General features: G+C 39.9%; 1 protein-coding gene across 5 annotated transcripts in view; it reads left to right on the top strand.

The window, feature by feature from the left end:
* Window positions 1-2,586: 2,586 nt before the first annotated feature.
* The window catches only part of CROT (carnitine O-octanoyltransferase), a 50,553-nt gene continuing 33,884 nt past the window's right edge, over window positions 2,587-19,255 (top strand). Inside the window, exons 1-8 of one of the 5 annotated variants that reach the window (XM_060414583.1) lie at window positions 2,587-2,775; window positions 3,130-3,240; window positions 3,369-3,459; window positions 5,982-6,117; window positions 10,008-10,132; window positions 11,700-11,881; window positions 12,050-12,174; window positions 17,081-17,189. In XM_060414583.1, the coding sequence (XP_060270566.1) occupies window positions 6,003-6,117; window positions 10,008-10,132; window positions 11,700-11,881; window positions 12,050-12,174; window positions 17,081-17,189 (656 nt within the window). In that variant the 5' untranslated portion in view covers window positions 2,587-2,775; window positions 3,130-3,240; window positions 3,369-3,459; window positions 5,982-6,002. Of the gene's footprint in view, window positions 2,987-3,076; window positions 3,241-3,368; window positions 3,460-5,981; window positions 6,118-10,007; window positions 10,133-11,699; window positions 11,882-12,049; window positions 12,175-17,080; window positions 17,190-19,255 lie in introns of all 5 variants that reach the window. The other 4 variants (XM_042249157.2, XM_060414582.1, XM_012176525.5 and 1 more) reach the window with 4 other exon arrangements.

The raw sequence follows: 19,255 nt of genomic DNA, 5'->3' as shown, positions 1-19,255 counted from the left end.
TAGCTGTGCATATCTAACGGAGAAGGCGATGGCACCCCACCCCAGTACTCTTGCCTGGAGACTGGTGGGCTGTCGTCTATGGGGTCGCACAGAGTCGGACACGACTGAAGCAACTTAGCAGCAGCAGCAGCAGCAGTGCATATCTAAAGTGTAAATTCCTGGTATTTTTACACTTTTCACAGTGAAACTTATCCAGATTTGTCTACAGGAGCTATTTCTGTTTGTGGTACACTGAGAAAGAGCTACATAGGATGAAAAATGAAAGGTCTCATGGGACTAAAAATGAAATATCCTTTATGGCAACTTAAAAACCTTACTATCACTGCTTGGGCTTTCCTTGTGGCTCAGTAGTAGAGAAGCCATCTGCCAATACAGAAAACGCAGATTCAATCCCTGATCCCACAAGATCCCACATGCTTGCAGCAACTAAGCCTGGGCGCTACAACTATTGAACTTGTGCTCCAGAGCCTGGCAACAACAGTTACTGAAGCCTGTGTGCCCTCAAGCCTGTGTTCTGCAACAAGAGAAGCCACAGCAATGAGAAGCCTGTGCACTCTGCTCTCTGCAACTAGAGAAAAACCCACGCAGCAACGAAGACCCAGAGCAGCCAAAAATAAATAAAGTTAAATGAAAAACGTTATTATCACTACTTGTAGTAATTACAGGGTTTTCTTCACAAAAATATTTTGACTCACAATCAATTTTTAACCTTGGGACAACTTCTTGTTATCAATATATGTCATGTGCCTGAACATACGGCTCAAGAGCCACTATCAGCCACCTCACTGCAAGAGATGCAAACTAATTCAAATTTAACCTGAACAGAATTCAGAATCTTCCATTAAAATTCATATTATGTGTTTTGAAGAAAAATAAGTCACTTTTAACTATATGCTTTGGGGAATTATTGGTAGACTTGCTTATTCATATATTTTTAAAGATTACCTTTTCTCCCCTGCATACCCGAGTGATCCTTTGCATTCAGTCCCAAGGGTTTTTTCTTTCTAAGAATCCAGGAATCTTTACAGAAATATTGTGTTTCCCTTTAAATTAACAAGATTAGGCGGCACTGAAGCTAAGCGACCCTAAATTCTATAGCACCCTCAGACATTAGATATGCAAAAACTGTAAGAGGTACCAAAATTTACTAGGGAAGAGAAAAAAATACTCTGAAGTTTATTTTTGACTATTTTAAAAATTGTGTTTAAGAATAATATCTTGCAAACCAATTTTAACATTATCCAGAACATAACATGTAAATACTATGATAGTTTCTTTCCCCACATCCTTGCAAGCCAAGTTTAACGTTATCTAGAACATAGCATCTAAATATTATGAGTGAAATTTTTTTCCCCACATCTTCACAAATTACTACAACTTTATAATCCCTTGTCTGAAACCTTATTTGGCCTGACAGGTTTCAGAATTCAGAACATTTATCAGAAAAGTGTGTCTGCCACATATTATGTAACACCACTAGCAAGCACAGAAGATGCACTGCAACCAAACTTATTCGTATTTTTGCAGCAAACTTACAAATACTCATTTGTATCCTCAGTTTCCTTCTGGTCACATTTTACAAAGTTAGGAAAAGATTGGGACCTGGGACAGACATGTTAATTTGAAATCCAGTTATTTATATGATATCCATTTCACAGTCACTGTAAACTATTGGCCTTTTCTTTCACAAAAATGAAAATGTATTTAAAATGAAAACTGAAACAGTGTATTTCCAGGAGTAAATGTAAAATAGATTTGCTTGTGAAGCTATGTTAATTGTATTATGATCTTTCTCTAGCACTTGCCTAGTTCCCTCTGGTTGAAAACTCATTTCTTGGTGCGACAGTAGAAGGTATCAGGTCACCCTGAAGCTTGCAGTGTGAGTCCCTGCGCGCTGCAAGGTCCTCGGGCAGCAGGGAGACCTGTGGGAGGGTAAGGAAGCTCTGACAGCCCAGTGCTGCAGGATGTCTAGCTGGGCAAATTTCAGCCTCAGTGGATGAAGCAAAAGAGAGACCAAGTGGGGATTTATGTGGTTACTGTTCTCTTGGTAGGACATGGAGGGAACGATAGTATTCCTCCTTAAGGCACTGGTATAAATTCTCACTTGGGAGTTACAAAAAGTGACGAGGAGTTCTTCACTTTGGGAAGAGCGGCTACTAAGTAGGAGCTGGAGCTAGAAGAGGAACAGCGCGGCGAGCTTGCACCTCCACAGCTTGCGTGAAAATAGGCCGTTTGTTTTTATACCGGTTCCAGAAAGTCAGCTCCTGAGCGGAGCGCAGCCCGCCCTCAGCTCCAGCCACGTCCCGAGTGAGGCGCTGTGGTCCACCGGCTGCAAGCAGTTACTGGCAGGCTGGGTTCGGACTGCGGCCCTTACGGCCCGCCCGCCAGGCCTGTCGGTGGCGGGCAGCTGACCTGGAAAGCCCGAGAGAGGCGTGGCCAGGTCGCGAGAAAGCGCAGACCCCGCCTGCCCTCCGCGCCTTCAAGGACCGGGCGGGCCCCCAGGGCATGCCAACCAATCCCCGCTTCCCGGTGACCGCGGGGCGGGACCGTCGCGGCGTTCCGTCCAATTCGCGCTCTTCTGGGCTTGAGCGGAGCAGGCCGGTGCAGCAGGGGCTCGGGACTGTTTGGCTGGCGGAGTTTGCGCTCCCTCCCTCTCTCCCCTAATATTTTGGGGGTGGGGAGAAGTTAAGGACAGAGTTAAATGGTGTAGAGCAGCAGAGGTGACAGGACTCGGCGGAGGTGACTTCGGGCATGTCGCTGGCCCGAGTCTGAGAGGTACTCCTGAAGTTGGGCCGCTGGGCTGGTCCGTGGTGGTGCTTCGTTAGATTGCTGTCACCTGGTGGTTTTTAGAGTGTGCGGAGCTGCCTTTGTGGTGGTGGGGGTCGTCTCCGAGCTCTCGTCGCCCTCTCCTCCTGTCTCTGGAGCCAGGCTTTGAACTTGCAGCCCTGCGATAAATCGCCAGCACCAGGCCCCTGGGCACCGGGAGGTACACTGTTATCGGGGGCTTATCTAACGGAAGGGAGTGGGGTTGTCCTAGTAGTTAACCTAGTTAATCCGTGTAGTAATTTTTATCTAGCTTTCTGGCTAAGGAAAGGAAATGGCAACTCACTCCAGTGTTCTTGCCTGGAGAATCCCAGGGACGGGGGAGCCTGGTGGGATCTATGGGATCGCACAGAGTTGGGCACGACTGAAGCGACTTAGCAGCAGCTTTCTGGCAGATGGACTTTTTGCGTGTTTGCTGTGAGTTCCGAAGGGATGAGACTTGGCTCCTCCCATCCCTTTAGTTGTATGTCTTCCACCCTCTTTTACTAGTTTTTGTTAATTTTTTACTCCTGGAATTGTTAAGCTTGTTTTCGCCCTGCCCACAGTTCACCAGCTCAGTTCACACTCTTGTGGTTCCTGAACAGAATTGTTGCAACAAGCACTTGGCAGTCCTAAACAACTCGTCTTGGTTTACCGGTATGTGGTAATCTATTCCTTTTACTTCTTTTTCCTGATTCTGTTTTGTACTCAGAGTTTCATCTTACTGCTCCCAGTGGGCACTGTAATTAAGTCCGGCATCATCACTTTCCTAAAGCATTTATTTATAGGTTTTTTTGGAATTGTATTATTCAGTCTTTGTGATTGAGAGTTCAGAACAATCCTCCATGAAAGAATCTGATAATTCACGTTTTTACTGTGTACCTCTTGCTGAGTTAAGACCGTAGTGAGTATGGAATTGATCGTCGTGGTCTCAGATGCCTAGAGGGTAAGTGGCACGTATGTATACAGAGAATAGTTTGTTTTTCTACATAGGTGTATTAGCTTCCTATTGCTTCATAACAGTTTATCACAAACCTAACAGTTAAAAAACAAATTTATTAACTGGCATCTCTATAGATGCAAAGTTTGGGTAGGTTTAGCTGGGTTCACTGCTTAGTGTCTCACAAAGCTGAAATGAATTTGTTGGTCCCGGCTTTCTGAGGGAGAATCCATCTTCAGATTCACTGAGGTTGTTGGTAGAATTAATTTCCATGCAGTTATTAATTTCCATGCAGAATTAATTTCCATCAGGACCGAGGTTCTCCTTTCCTTACTGGCTGTCACCTGGGCCTTCTCTCAGTTCCACGGGAGCATGTGCATTTTCAAAGCCAGACAGCACCTTCAACCCTTTTCATGCTTTTAATCTCCCTGACTCATCTTTGGCCACCTCTTGGAGAAAGCTTTCTGCTCCTAAGAGCTCAAGTGATTAGATTAGGCCCACCTGGCTAATCCCTCTCCTTTAAGGTCAATTTTGCAATAACACCATCACAGTCCAAGAAGTGATAATCTCGTATTCACAGGTTCTGGGTATTAGAGGGGGCAGAATTAAGAGGGCCACTTACAGAAATCCTGCTTAACATGATGTGGTTGTCTCAAAACTAGATTATTTTTATAATTCAGTTTCAAAGGTATTAAGGAAAAAAATTAACCCTAACAACGACTCTGATTATTTGAGTATCCTCTCTATAAATAAAGAAATTTAGATAAAGTTATTTGTCCCAGGGCATGTGAGTAGAAAATGACGAGTTGGTATTTGGACCCAGATCTGCATTTCCTTTAGTCCTAAAGTCATGTTTATGGATGGTCACAGTGAAGTGCAGTCAGTCATTTAGATAGGAAAAAGCTGAGGAATTGGAATATTTGTTGTATCTCAGTTTTGGATTATCTCTTTATATTAGTGGTATAGTGGCATAAGTAAAAGGGTTTTTTTTTGTTGTTGGTGGTGGTTTTTTTGTTTGTTTTTCTTAATACATCTAGAGGAAGGAGTCTGGGGCTAGTAGGAAGATGCTAATAGCCTCAATACCTGTCTCTTGTAAATGGGTCCAAAGTGCTAGTCCAGTTCGCACTTTCCTGCTTGGCAGTGAGGAGGAGAGAAAGCAGAGGAGAACACCTGTAGTTCCTTATAGGGGCATGATATGGAGGCAACACACACATCCAAAAGCCATACCGAGCTCCAAGGGAGAGTAGGAGAGATACAGCTATGTGGCCTGCTACCTAGCTGAGACTCAGGATTCTGTTAAGAAAGGGCAAGAATTATATTGGCTTAAAGCAGTCTCTGCCACACCATTATTATTATTATTTTTTAAAATAATGTTTTATTCTGTAACTTTCTGTGAGTGGAATATACTATTTGACTTTGCTATTAGTTTTAACAAGTAGTATTTGAAAGGACAGGAAATTCTTAATATTACTGTTCCTTGATTTCTCAGCTGCTATTTTAATATATAATTTTAAAGGCTTCTTTGAGGAATTTCTTTTTCTATTCACATTTTGTGTTACTTTGATTTCTCTGAAAATTAATACATCTGGAAAATGTTCAAGATTGCTTTATGATACTTGATCATTCTGTGTAGGCCTCACTGCACAGTTAGGTTACAGCAGCTTGTCATATGACTTATGCATTCTGTAATATTTTATAAGTTTATGATTTAATGACTCTTCCATACCTTTTCATATTTTCCTCTTGAAATTTCATTCTCTCAAGTCTATTATCCTTTTCTGTACATCTGCATTCTACCTACCCATTTTGACTTACTGTAAGTCCCCTCTCCCACTATCAGGTATGGGAGGAAGATTATGGTCAAACAGATCTGTATTTGAGTTGTTGGTTTGATCTTAGGCAATTTACTAAATCTCTAAGATTTGACTTATGTAAAATGGCAGTGAATGCCATTTTTCATAGAATGAAGATGAAAGAGATGACACATTTTCTATCACACTTACTGCAATACTTGGCTCAATAAAATATAGTGATCTTGAGGATCACTCCTTGACCTCTAGCAATTTGAGACTCCTTTTTTTTTTAAATTGATTTTCTCTCTCTGACAAATCTGTGAATTCCTAAGGACTAGAACCAAGTCCTAGATATACTGTGATTCCTAAATATTGACGTAGTGGATTGAAACTAGTACCTAAAAGAATATTTATGAGAGTTAATTATGAGGGCTTTTTTTTTATAGTGTTCCTATTGTGACTGCATCATGGAAAATCAACTGGCTAAATCAACTGAAGAAAGGACATTTCAGTACCAAGATTCCCTTCCATCACTGCCTGTTCCTTCACTTGAAGAATCATTAAAAAAATACCTTGAATCGGGTATGTTTGTGATCTTTTAATGTATGTTAATATTGCTAGCAGCTTAACTGTGAAATTGTCAGAAGTTGATGAGGGTCTAATTGTTTTGTCCTCTAAGTGAAAAGTGAAAATGAAGTCACTCAGTCGTGTCCGACTCTTTGCGACCCCATGGACTGTAATCTACCACACTCCTCCGTCCACGGGATTTTCCAGGCAAGGGTATTGGAGTGGGTTGCCATTTCCTTCTCCAGAAGATCTTCCCGATCCAGGGATTGAACCCAGGTCTCCCGCACTGTAGGCAGACGCTTTAACCTCTGAGCCACCAGTGAAGTCTTTGTCCTCTAGGCTCATGATAATTAAAAGTATCCTTAAAATGTCCAAAACATTTCTGTCTTTCTCTCATGTTAATTTTTCCATAGTTAAAAAACCAGGTAGTACTATTAGGTTTATAATAAGTAGCAGTCCTCTGCCTCGTTTCCCCCACTGCATTTTCAAATATCTACTTCTTGTGTTATCTCCAGATTTAAACTAACATTCATATACAACTCCTTCTTAGATTTTTTTAGTTGTAGATATTATATGTTAGTTCCTAAAAAGATGAAGGTTTAGCTCTCCTACACACCTCTAACCTCCAGCTTCATTTCTCAACATTTATGCAATCTAACATATCACATTTTCCCTCCAATTTTCTTACTGTTGCCCAGAATCACCATTTGCAATTTAATTAGTGTTCACCTGATTTAAATCTGGATTTACCCAAAGTAGGACTTCCCTGGTGGCTCAGATGGTAAAGCATCTTGCTTACAATGCGGGAGACCTGGGTTCCATCCCTGGGTCGGGAAGATCCTCTGGAGAAGGAAATGGCAACCCACTCCAGCACTCTTGCCTGGAAAGTAACATGGATGGAGGAGCATGGTTGGCTACAGTCCATGGGTCTCAAAGAGTCAGACACGACTGAGTGACTTCACTTTCACTTTCACTTTACCCAAAATAATTGACCAGACCATGGAGGGTTTGGGGGTATGCAATTATTCACAAGAGAACCATTCAGGGTATAGTACTGTAATTACCTTTTTGCTGCATTTTTTTTGGTGTTTCCTCATTTTTCATTTGCTTGCTTTGCTTTGTATCTACAACTAACTCACTCCAGATATCTCACTACACCTAAAATCCCTGAATCCACTTAAATACACGAGATAGTCACTCAGTTTCATTTCTTCTTGGAGACATCCCTCCTGGAGCCCCCTACCTTCTGTTGGAGTTAGTGTTTACTTTTCTCAGGATGGCTGGAGGTTCTGTAGCCATCACTCCGGTTCTCTTCAGCTCTCTCTCCTGTGTTGGATTCCCTGGTTCCTGGGATCTGTTTTCCTCTTTTTGTTTGCTTATTTTGAAGTGCATCTTTAGAGGCTACTTGAGAAAGGGTGTCTGGGAGGAAAAGAATGTTTTTATGTTACTCATGCTTGATTGTTTGGCTGAGTATAGAATTTTGGGTTGAAAATGACTTTTCCAAAGTTTTGAAGGGACTGTCTGTTTTTCTTGAGAAACGTGATGCTGTCCTGGTGTTTGACCCTTTATATGTGACCTGTTGTTTTTCACTCCCTAGATGTGTTTGGAAACCATTTCTTTATCTCTGTTATTCTGCATATCTCAGTGATGTACCATGATGTATAGGTATTTTCATTATTTCTCTGAACATTCAGTGGGTCCTTTCTGTTTAAAAAGTTATGTTCTTCAGTTCTAGGAAATTATTCTTTTTTTTAATTAGAGGAAAATTGCTTTATTATGTTGTGTTGTTTCTGCCATACAACAAAGCAAATCAGTCATAATTATATGTATATCCCATCCTTCTTGAGCCTCCCTCCCCCACCACATTCCAGCCCAGAAATTTTTAAAGTATCACTTGTTTTGTAGTTTTCTCCTCTCTTTTTTTTTCACTCTCTTTCTGAGAGCAGCTCCTATTACTTGGATCTGGTTCTTCTGGGCAAAGCTTTTAATTAAAAAGTTGTTTTCCTTTCATTTTATTAGTGTAAGTGACAATGTTAGTCACTCAGTCATGTCTGACTCTTTGCAACTCCATTGCCTGCAGTCCACCAGGCTTCTCTGTCCATGGAGTTCTCCAGGCAAGAATACTGGAGTGGGTTGCCATTCCCTTCTCCAGCAGATCTTCCTGACCCAGGAACCCAGGTCTCCTGCATTGCAGGCAGATTCTTTACCTTCTGAGCCACTTGTCCCTTTTTGGTCCGTTTAATATTTGGTATCATCAGTCCTTTTTTGGTCTGACTCCTACATGAAAGGCTTTCCTCTAATATGTGGCAATCCTTTGTCATTCACATTTGAGTCAGATCCTGAGAAGCTTATGGGGAGCTCTGAGTGTGTGGGTAGACCTTGGTGACCTGTGGGCCTTAGAATGGACCATAGAGGGTAACAGGGTAGAGATCGAGACGTTCTATTAGGACATATCCAGATGCCTAGACTCCTTTCTCTTGGACTGATATTTTCCCTGAAGAATTCTTTCATCTTTTGCTAAGAAGGCAGAAGCCTGATGGCTAGTGTTTGGAGAGCTGAGTGGAGGAAGAGGCAGGAGGGATCATTGCTCTAGTGTGCACTTTCATCGTTAACCCTTTGTTTAAAATGTGAGCTGGAATCCACGTATTCTGCTAGTCTGGTACAACTTCTCCTAAGGGTAACATATTTCTAACGCTATTAGCGGGGAGGAAGTTGTCTGGCTTTCTGGCGTGTAGGAGATTCACAAGGACAGGTGTGGATGGAGTGGTTGTCAGCTGCTTTTATAGGCGATGAAGCAGTTACACTGTTTTCAGCCTCATATTGTCCCTTGTCTTTAGAAGTCTGTGTGTCTTGAATTCTTGAACCTTCCTAGAGTTCCACTGCTTGTTGTTCCACAGGACTTGGCTTGCTTGTTGGGTTTGCACCAAACTCTCCTTACCTTCCCACTTCTTTCTAGTCCCTAGGCTGTGGATACTTCGTCCCTTCTGTGGTCAGTCACCATTTCCCCACGTGTTTTCTTATTTGTAAAGTGGTAACCTCTCTGCTGTCCTCTCTTCTTTCATGTTCTTTGTCCTTATAAACCTATACCTTTTTAGTAATTCTCATTTTAGTGAGTTACTAGAAGTGAAGATACATTTATGAACTTAGTTCCCTTTGTTTAACTGGAAGACCTGATTTTTTTTTCTTTTTTTGTCACCTACTTTCATCTGGGAATTCTAGTTTTTTTTAAAAAAAAACTTTCTGATTATTCACTTATGCTCTCTGAATGCAGCTATTTAAATTAACTTTAAGATTTTGAGGAGGCAAAAATAAATCAAAAGGAAGATATTAATGTCCCTTGATTTCTAATTAAGGGATTTCTACTTTCATCTATAGCTTAATTTTCAGAACACTTGGTTTTCATGAACTAGGCACCTTGTATTCTGTGTATGTGTTCATGAAGAAAATCATTATTGGCCACAAGTGATCCTAAACTGCTCCGGGAAGGCTATACACTTAAATCTACATATATGCTGCATTTACATTCATAATGTTTAAGGCTCTGCTTGAACATTAATGGAAAGAAGCTCTAATTTCTCACAGTAATGGCTAAACAGGATTTACTTTCCTATTGGACTAATAACTAGGTGATAGTCCTGTGTGTCATTTTAACTATCATTGTCTAGAATGATTTTAAAATAATTTTGGGAGAAATACTTATCAGACTACATAGTATCCATTGTTTTATTTTTTGAAGTATTTCGCATTATTGCTTTTCATGTTATAAACTAATTTAGTGGACTGCTCTTATATATACATAAGTGTTTTATGTAACTGAGTCAAGATTTATGTAAGTAATAGTAATTGAGGTGAGTTTGTGGTACTTGACATCTAAATACTTTAATGCATATTTCTTCCTTTTACAGTAAAGCCATTTGCAAATGAGGAAGAATATAAGAATACTGAAGCAATTGTCCAGAAATTTCAAAATGGTATTGGAAAAAAATTGCAGCAGAAATTACTTCAAAGGGCAAAAGGAAAAAGAAACTGGGTATTTATGTTATTGTATTTATTAGAATATTGATAATGAAAAGTAAACGTGTATCTAGCTTTCATTTTAAAATTATTACTGTAGAATATACTGTAGAATACTATTACTGTAGAATTATACTGTAGAATCCTTAGTGTTGTCTTTACCATCCAAATGAATGAATGAATTGTTTAACTCTGGGGAGTTTTAAGTATTGTGTGTGGGTTCCTCTTATTACGTGGGGGAACTTGGTAAAATGCAGAATTTCTGGGACCAGTGATTCTGATTCAGTATCTTGGGAAAGGGTGCCCTGCTAAGTCACTTCAGTTGTGTCTGACTCTGTGCGACCCCATAGACGGCAGCCCACCAAGGTTCCCCTGTCCCTGGGATTCTCCAGGCAAGAACACTGGAGTGGGTTGCCATTTCCTTCTCCAATGCAGGAAAGTGAGAAGTGAAAGTGGAGTCGCTCAGTCGTGTCCAACTCTTAGTGACCCCATGGACTGCAGCCTACCACCAGGCTCCTCCGCCCATGGGATATTCCAGGCAAGAGTACTGGAGTGGGGTGCCATTGCCTTCTCTGAAGGGTGCCCAGATATCCTTATTTAACTACCCTATGCAGTTTTGATGCAGGTCATCTTTAGACCATGTTTGAGAAAAACATTTTGTCCAGATAATCATAGCCTAAAAACCCAAAATACTAAAATAGATATCACATTTATGGTGTGCAAATATTTATACAGTGCACAGGAGAAAAGGGCCGTTAGAAAACTGGAGTGAAGAATGGTTGAGTATTCTGTGTTTCAGTTGGGTAGATTGAGGAAACATTGGTATAAAGATTTCAGTAATTTTTCACAAGGAATCTTCTTTGATTTTTCATCTTAACTACTCTACTTCTGTAGGATGAGTTTTTGTAATTTAAAATACTGCCTTAGTCTAGAAATAATGTTGTTAACTATCATTTAGTTTTAGAAATAAAAAGCAAGCTGATCTTTCTTTGTCGTTTAGATACCTATAATGGAGTAATACAAGTTTATATGTCTAGATTCCTTTTTTCTCAATTTTGAGCTTTCAGTGACTTTAAATTAGGATAAAGGTTAAAGAAGTCATTGTTCTGCCTGTATCCTTTTCACTTGTATTTTTTCGAATGACTGGCTATAGTTTGTAACATCAAATTCTTCAAAAAGAACTCCAGGTAATTTGATGAGATCCACTTACTTACACATGAAATTCAGTTGCAGTTGTGAACAGGTACTCTGAGAAAACACACCTAGAGTGCTTTGTTGGATATTGGTAGTTTTAATATGCTCTGTCTGAAGGTGTTTCTTTCAGTGCTTTCTTGTTTCACATTTTTGATAATGTAGTTAAACTTGAATAGTACTTAATTCAGATCCCATAATTCCAAAAGAAAGAAATGATCACAATAGCATTTTTACTATTTGTAATGATTTAAAATGAAACATGTTTTTAACTGTTGAAAAGTAATTAAAGAAAAAAGAACAAATAGAGCCTTTTTTTGCTTCTCAGCAGTTACACCTTCAGGTATTGATACTATCAATAGCATTAGGCTGATGTTCTTAATTTCTTTTAGCTGGAAGAGTGGTGGCTGAATGTTGCCTACCTGGATGTTCGTATACCATCACAACTGAATGTCAACTTTGGGGGTCCTGCAAGCCATATTGAACACTACTGGCCTCCAAAGGAGGGCACACAATTGGAAAGAGGAAGTATAAGTCTTTGGCATAACTTGAACTACTGGCAGCTATTAAGAAAGTAAGGGTAGTTATGTCAATTCAGTTACATATTTACCCAAAGTCTCTGGTGGCAAAATGTTGAGAAGCTTAATTTACTCATTTGGGGATGAATACTATAGGTGTGACTGGTTTAAAAGTTTTATAATGATTTCTTGGCCAATATACTTTTGTTTGTTTGTTTTAATAGAGAAAAGTTAGCTGTTGAAAAAGTTGGAAATATTCCTCTAGATATGAATCAATTCCGAATGCTGTTTTCCACCTGCAAGATTCCAGGAATTACTAGAGATTCAATTATTAATTATTTTAGGACTGGTAAGTAGAAAACGTTTGTACTTTTTCTGGTAAAAGCATTGGAATTTGGATAGTTATTTTAAGATTTATTTATTTTATTTATGGCTGCGCTGGGTCTCTGTTGCTGCACCCAGCTTTCTCTAGTTGTGGTGAGGGGGGCTTTGGTAGTTGCAGCACACGGGTGTAGTTGTTCCTCAGCATGTGGGATCTTCCTGGACCAAGGATTGCACCCATGTCCCCAACTTTGGCAGATGGATTGTTTACTACTGAGTCACCAGGGAAGCCCCAGAATTTGGTGGTTTTGCTGCAGTTCTTCTGTGATGCTGTGGAATGTACTCTGTTGTTGGCCGTGCTGTGTGCCTTACGGGATCACAGTTCCCTGACTCAGGACAGAACCCAGCACTGAGCTGGGAGGGAATTCCCATGATGTTACGGAACGAACTATTTCGAAGAATATTTCTTACTGGATTTTGACTAGTTTTATTGGATTTTGTTTTTTTTTTGTTTGTTTTATTGGATTTTGATTTGGCCTAGTCATAGAAAGCCTAGGCTTTCTATGAACCTTATCTTTCAGCCATAGTGATTTAGCTAGAAATAATTTATGGAAATGGATTTTTTTGAAACTGTGTCTTACATGGTTCAATATAAACCTAATGCTTGCATTGTATCATTTGATCGTTTGAAATGGTCGTTTTGGAAAATGGGAAAAGCACACATTCTGTGCAAAGGTAGGGTACCTAAATAGTGTTGAAATGTGTGTTTATGAGTTTGCAGTTAGACTATATGGTATGTTGTATTTTTTCTTAAGCAGCAACAGTGGAAGAGGGAGTGAAGGATTTTTGCGAGGGAGAAATTATAATGTTGGGTATGGAATCTACTCTGGTTAAGGAGAAAATTGAAGAAATTATGTGTTGATGGGGATAACAGTGTGCTAGTGACTGCAGCTAAGAGGCTAGTCTCAGTAAGGAAGCAATAATTAGGCCTGGTTTGAGGTTTTCGCTGTTTTTTGTTTTTCTGTGTGCATGCTAAGTTGCTTCAGTCATGTCTGACTCTCTGTGACCCCATGGACTGTAGCCCTCCAAGCTCCACTGTCAATGGGATTCTCCAGACAAGAATATTAGAGTGGGTTGCCATGACCTCCTCCAGGGGATCTTCTGACCCAGGTTACTTACCCTTAAGTGACAGTTAAGGCTAATTCAGTTTTGCTTTTCATCCTGTTCACCTCATTTTGCCCAAGAAGTTCAGACTTTGAATGTCATCTCTTGTCATCTGGATACATAGAGCAGTGCATAACCTCGTCTGACCCAAGTTTCTCGCTGCTGTGACCCACCTTCCACTACCTCCCTAAATTCTTCCGCTGTACTTCCTGGAACTCATGGCCAGCAAATCCATTATATCCTCCTCCTTTTCTCTGAAAGCTCCCCTTTCCTTTCGAAAGCTGCTGTTCCTGAAACCTGGTTTTTTTTTTTTACACTTTTGCTGTGACCATCTCAAACGGGAAACTTTGTTTTTCTCTTATACTTTGTTACTAAAGGGCGAAAGGGAGAGTAGAAGATGTTGGTGTCTTTATTTCCCACTGCACTTTCCATTTTATCTTTTTCCTTACAGTTTGAGCTTTTGAAAAAAAGAAATGCTAGCAGGCTATGTCACCCCTGCTTGTCATTGCCCCAGTGATGTCCTTTTTGATCATTTTCCTGCCTTCATTGATGGGTTTAGCACCAGTCTCACTGACTGTCTCTCCATTACTACCTCAGTCACATCCTTGATAACTTCAGCCTCCATGTGCGGATGACCCATGCCTTCTCTTCTCCTTTCTTTCCTTCCTCTAGGAATCTGTACTCCTTCTCAAGCAGCCACCACTACTATGGCCATGCCCCAGACTTGCTTATAATAAAAACTCTCTCATCTCCAACAGTGCAGTTGTAGGCATCTCACTCTGACCTCCACTTTCTCTTCACAACTCACTTCCTTTAGGTCTACCTCAGTCGTTTTTTTGACACCTTGACTTAAAATCCAGTGACTCTGCAGTTCTTCACTTCCATTTCTCCCTCCCCACTGCCAGATCTTCACATCTTTCTGTGATTCTTTACTCTTCTTACCTCTCCCCAGCATATATTAAATACATTCAAACCTTTGCTCACCTGCCCCCTCCTCATCTCCATCCCCACCTCAAAGCTGTGTAGATTTTAGTCTTCTGCTTTTACTCCACATGTTAAAGACATCTGCCCTAGTAGTTTACTTGGCCAGAGGAATCCACAAAACATCACTTTTCTCAGTTAACCGCAAGTGGATCCAGAGCACTACCTTGCTGTATTTTGTCAGGATATTCTCTCACTTTCAGAGAAGACTGTTTGATGACTTTCTCCATCTTTATTCCTAGCTAGCGAACTCTTTTACTTCTCAACAAATGTAATGTTTTTATCATCAAAGTCGCTAACCTATCTGGCAGGAAGACTAAATGATCTCCAGAAATGTCCACTTCCTAATCCTTGGAACCTATTGAATGTGTTACCTTACATGATAAACGGGAATTAGATTGAGAATGAAATTAAATTTGATAGTCAGTTGAGCTTGAGATAGGGAGATTATCTTGGGTTATTCACCTGGGCCCAGAGTAATTGCTAGAGTTCTTATAAGTGAAGAAAGAGAAAGCAGAGAGAGCCAAAGGGTAGAAGCATAAGGAAGTTATGATCCTCCCTTGATGGCATCAAAGATGGAGGAATGGAAGGGATTCCCTGCTGATCCAGTGGTTAGGACTCAGCACTGTTACTGCCGGAGTCTGGGTCCAATCCCTGGTCAGGGAACTAAGGACCCTGAAAACTGTGTAGCACAGCCAAAAAAATTAAAAAAAAATTTTTTTTCAAGATGAAGGGATGGAGCTCTGAGTCAAGAAGGAATATGGGCAGCCTTTAGAGGCTGAAAAATCAAAGGAAACAGATTCTCTCTTACAGCCTCCAGAAGGAACCCAGACTCAGGGATAACCCTCATTTTAGCCCAGAGAGACATTTCAGACTTGTAGTCTCCAGAGCTGTAAGACAATAAAATTTTCTTGTTAGTGGTGATTTATCACTAAGTTAGTAGTAATTTATTACAGCAGTCACAGAAACATATTTATTCAAATGTTGGCCCATTTTGCAGCCCCCTTGCAGCGCACTATTACATATTCATATACTTCGTCTTCTCTCTGTAAAGACGGATGAACTGTTCTGAGGATAGTCCTTCTGCATGATGTCCTGGGCTCCACCACCTCTTGTTTAATCAAGGGCCTTGCTTTTGCATTATCCTTCTCTCTGTGCTACATTAACAATTTTCCCTCTTTACTGGGTTGGACAGATTTGTATTATGTCCCATCTTAAAAAGAAAAAATTGACCCCTTGCTTTCTTTCAGTGTCACACCCTAGTCAAAGCCACCATCACCTCTCTGGTTGTTCTCCCCTGGACCACTTCAGTTACCTCCTAACTGATCCTGTTATATATTCTCTTCCCGCTTATAATCCCTTCTTCATATGGCAGCTGGAATGCCCTTTGTAAAGTATTAATTAGATGACATTATTACTGTCCTGATTAAAACCTTCCATTGGCTTCTTTTCCATCATTTTTAAAATTTCAAGCCCTTCCTAAGGCCCATAGGAGGTGGCTGCAATTTTTTCTGCCATTCTGCTCATTTCTCTCTGCTGCAGCTGCACTGACCTTTTTCTCCCTTTAAGCAGACCAGCTCATTTGGGCTAATGCCTTTGCACTTGCTGTTTCCTTTGCCTGAAGCTCTCTTCCTACACTTATTTCTGTGTTAGCTCTTTTACTTTGGTCTCTGCTCAAATAGCTCCTCTGATGCTTACCCTTAGGTAGCACCCTCTGTCCTCGTCTCCCCAAGTATTAACTTGGCCTCAGGTTTATTTCCTTTTTATAGTACCAAATTTTAAGTAGTAGAGGACAATAAAAGGTAGTGACAGTAAACATAAAAGGATATGGAGGTTTATGAAGGGGAAGAAATGGTTTGGAAATAGCCATGAGGGACACAGAAAACACATACCTCAGCTCTGAGGAAAGAGGGCTTGAGGAAAGAGGATATAAGAGGGAAAATAATAGTGCTTTCAGGAAGTAGTTCTTCCTCATAGCTAATGAGTAGATATCATGAGATAACATGTGTAAAGCATTTAGCACATTTCCTTGTACATATCAACCAATAAGTTTACTTCCAATGGCAGTGTATGACTTTCTTAACTTTCTTCCCTCGTTTTTTGAGAGGGAGGAGGCAGAGATCATATAGGAAGACCCTTGTCAGGGCCTAGTACTTGAAAAATGGGACTAAGTCAGAATAGTCTGTTATTTACAAATCTCAAAAATAAATAGTTCCTGGGTAATGTGTGCCAAATGAATCATACAGTCAATTGTCAGTGGCTTACCAGGTGTTATCAGAGCCTAAGGTAACACTACAATTGGACAAAATTCTTTCTTCTTGCCACTCAAGCATAAACTACCCTTATTCTACTGAAAAATAAATTTTACTGAGAAGTCCTAGCTAGATATTATTGCAGTTTAATAATCTGATGATCAATCAACAGTAAAGTGATCCCCCAAAGAAACTTAAATAACTCTCCTCCTGGACTTTTCTGCAACCCCTTCCCCCTCCCAGCCTATCTATAAATAAAACTAGAAAGCCCTGTAGTAGTATGGAATTTATATGATTCTTATACAGAATTTGAAACATGAAAATCTAAATGTTTTACATAGAGAGGTTTCAAGAACATGTATTTATGACATATTAACTGAAATTTTATCACCTTAAAGCGTTTTTATTCATGTGACATATTTGATGAATATATAATAAAATATTGGAGGAATGATTTTTTTCTGTTGGATATAAATATGCAGCTTTACTCTTGCTTTCAGAGATTTGAGTCTTGTGTTTTCTTTTTTCTTTCCCCAGAGAGAGAAGGACATTCCCCAAGTCACCTTGCAGTGTTGTGTCGAGGCCGAGTTTTTGTCTTTGATGTAATGCATGAAGGCTATCTGATGACTGCACCAGAGATTCAGAGGTTTTCAAACTACTTTCTTGAGTCTCATTAGGTTTTCAACTTTTACTTGAGTTAAAAAAAATGTTCGACAGACATTACCTTTTAAAAAGTGATAGTAAGCTGAGAAATAAGAATTTTATGTATGCTAATTTTTAAAAGCCTATTTTTATTGTATTTTTGATTTAAATTAGCTTTTCATTTTATTCATTGTATATGAATAAACTCTCCTTGGAGGAAAGATAAACATTACAAACATTACTCATCCCATTCGCTGCCCCAGAATTAATCACTTTTGCTAGCACGGTGTATTCTGTCCTTTCAGACCTATTGCAATGAATTTACATGCACATACAGATTTTTTTTAAAAAGAACATATGTATGTATATTTTACATATAGTATGTAGTAAAAGTGAAAGTTGCTCAGTCATATCCGACTCTTTGTGACCCCATGGACTGTAGCCTGCCAGGCTCCTCTCTCCAGGCCAGAGTACTGAGTTGGTAGCTGTGCCCTTCTCCAGGTGATCTTCCCAACCCAGGGATCGAACCCAGGTCTCCCACATTGCAGGCAGATTCTTTACCATCCAAGCTACCAGGGAAGCCCATAGTATGTATTATATATATATAATGTATAATACTGTATAAGGAAATGGCAGCCCACTCCAGCATTCTTGCCTGGGAAATCCCATGGGCAGAGGAGCCTGGTGGGCTGCAGTCTGGGGGGGTCACAGAGAGTTAAACACGACTGAGTGATGAAACAGCAAGCAGAGTATTATTTTTGATGTTTCTATTTTTAAAGTTAGCATTATGGAAAATTTCCAAAGGTAGAGGGAATTATATAATGAAGCTCCTCCATGTAGCCACCCCTAGATTCAACAGCTATTATAGTAACTCCTAGCTTCAACAATTATAAATTCATTGTCTTATTCAGCTATGCCCCCTTGTGCCCCTCCCGTCACTCCCCCACAGATTATTTTAAAGAGAATCTCAGACGTAATATCCTTTCACTATAAATAGTAAGCTTCTCTAAGATATAAGGACTCTTAAAAACATAAACTTAAAAAAAATTACCACACCTAATGACTTGCTTCTCCTAAAATATTAACAGGAATTCTTTAATATATTAATATACAATCAGTTGTTCAAATTTTCTGGTGTGTCTTCTAAAATTGTATGTATGTGTATATATTTTAAATTATTTTTATTGAGCATTACAAACCTGTACACAGGCACACAAGTCCACAGTTAAATACTCATGCATCTACCACCCAGGTCAAGCTACAGAACATTTCCATTCTACCCCTTATACCAGAAATCCCCCTTCTGAAGTGTGATCGCTTAGCTTGCTTGCAGTTTTTATTAATACAAAAAGTGCTGCTCTGAAAATTCTTGTATAAGTCTTTGATGTATACATGCATGCATTTCTGTCTCATTACACTCAGGAGAGGACTTGGGGGATCCTAGTTTATGTGTATGTTCAGCTTCAGTGGTCATGCCAGTTTTCCAAAGTGTTTGTGCTGATAAACACTTCCCACTAGTGTAGGAGTGTTGTAGGAGTTCGTTATACATTCTCGATATGAAGCTTTCGTGGATTTCAAAGTGTCTCTTTGATCATAAGAAATTCTTCATTTGAATGTAGTCCAATATAACAATATTTTACCATATGGATTATACATTTTGTGTACTGTTGATACTTTTTTCTAATTTTTTAAAATTGGAGTATAATTGCTTTACAATGGTGTGTTAGTTTCTGCTGTACAATTGCATGAATCTACTATATTTGTACATATATCCCTTCCCTGTTGAACATCCCTCCCTACTCTCACCCTTGTAGATCGTCACAGAGCACTGAGCTGAGCTCTCAGTGCTAAGCTCAGCCCAGCAGCTTCCCACTAGCTATTTTACACGTGGAGTGTATCTGTGTCACTGTTACTCTCTCAATTCCTCCCACCTTCTCCTTACCCCCTCTATGTGAATAGGTCCATTCTCTATGTCTTTGTCTCTGTTCTTGCCCTGAAGAGAGGTTCAAGAGTACCATTTCTCTAGATTCCATATATATATGTTAATAAACAACGTGTGTTTTTCTTGCT

Source organism: Ovis aries, chromosome 4 (genome assembly GCF_016772045.2).
Source record: "Ovis aries strain OAR_USU_Benz2616 breed Rambouillet chromosome 4, ARS-UI_Ramb_v3.0, whole genome shotgun sequence".
Taxonomy (NCBI): Eukaryota; Metazoa; Chordata; class Mammalia; order Artiodactyla; family Bovidae; genus Ovis; species Ovis aries.
Note: the sequence above shows the minus strand (reverse complement) of the source record. Positions and strands in the feature narration are given on the sequence as shown.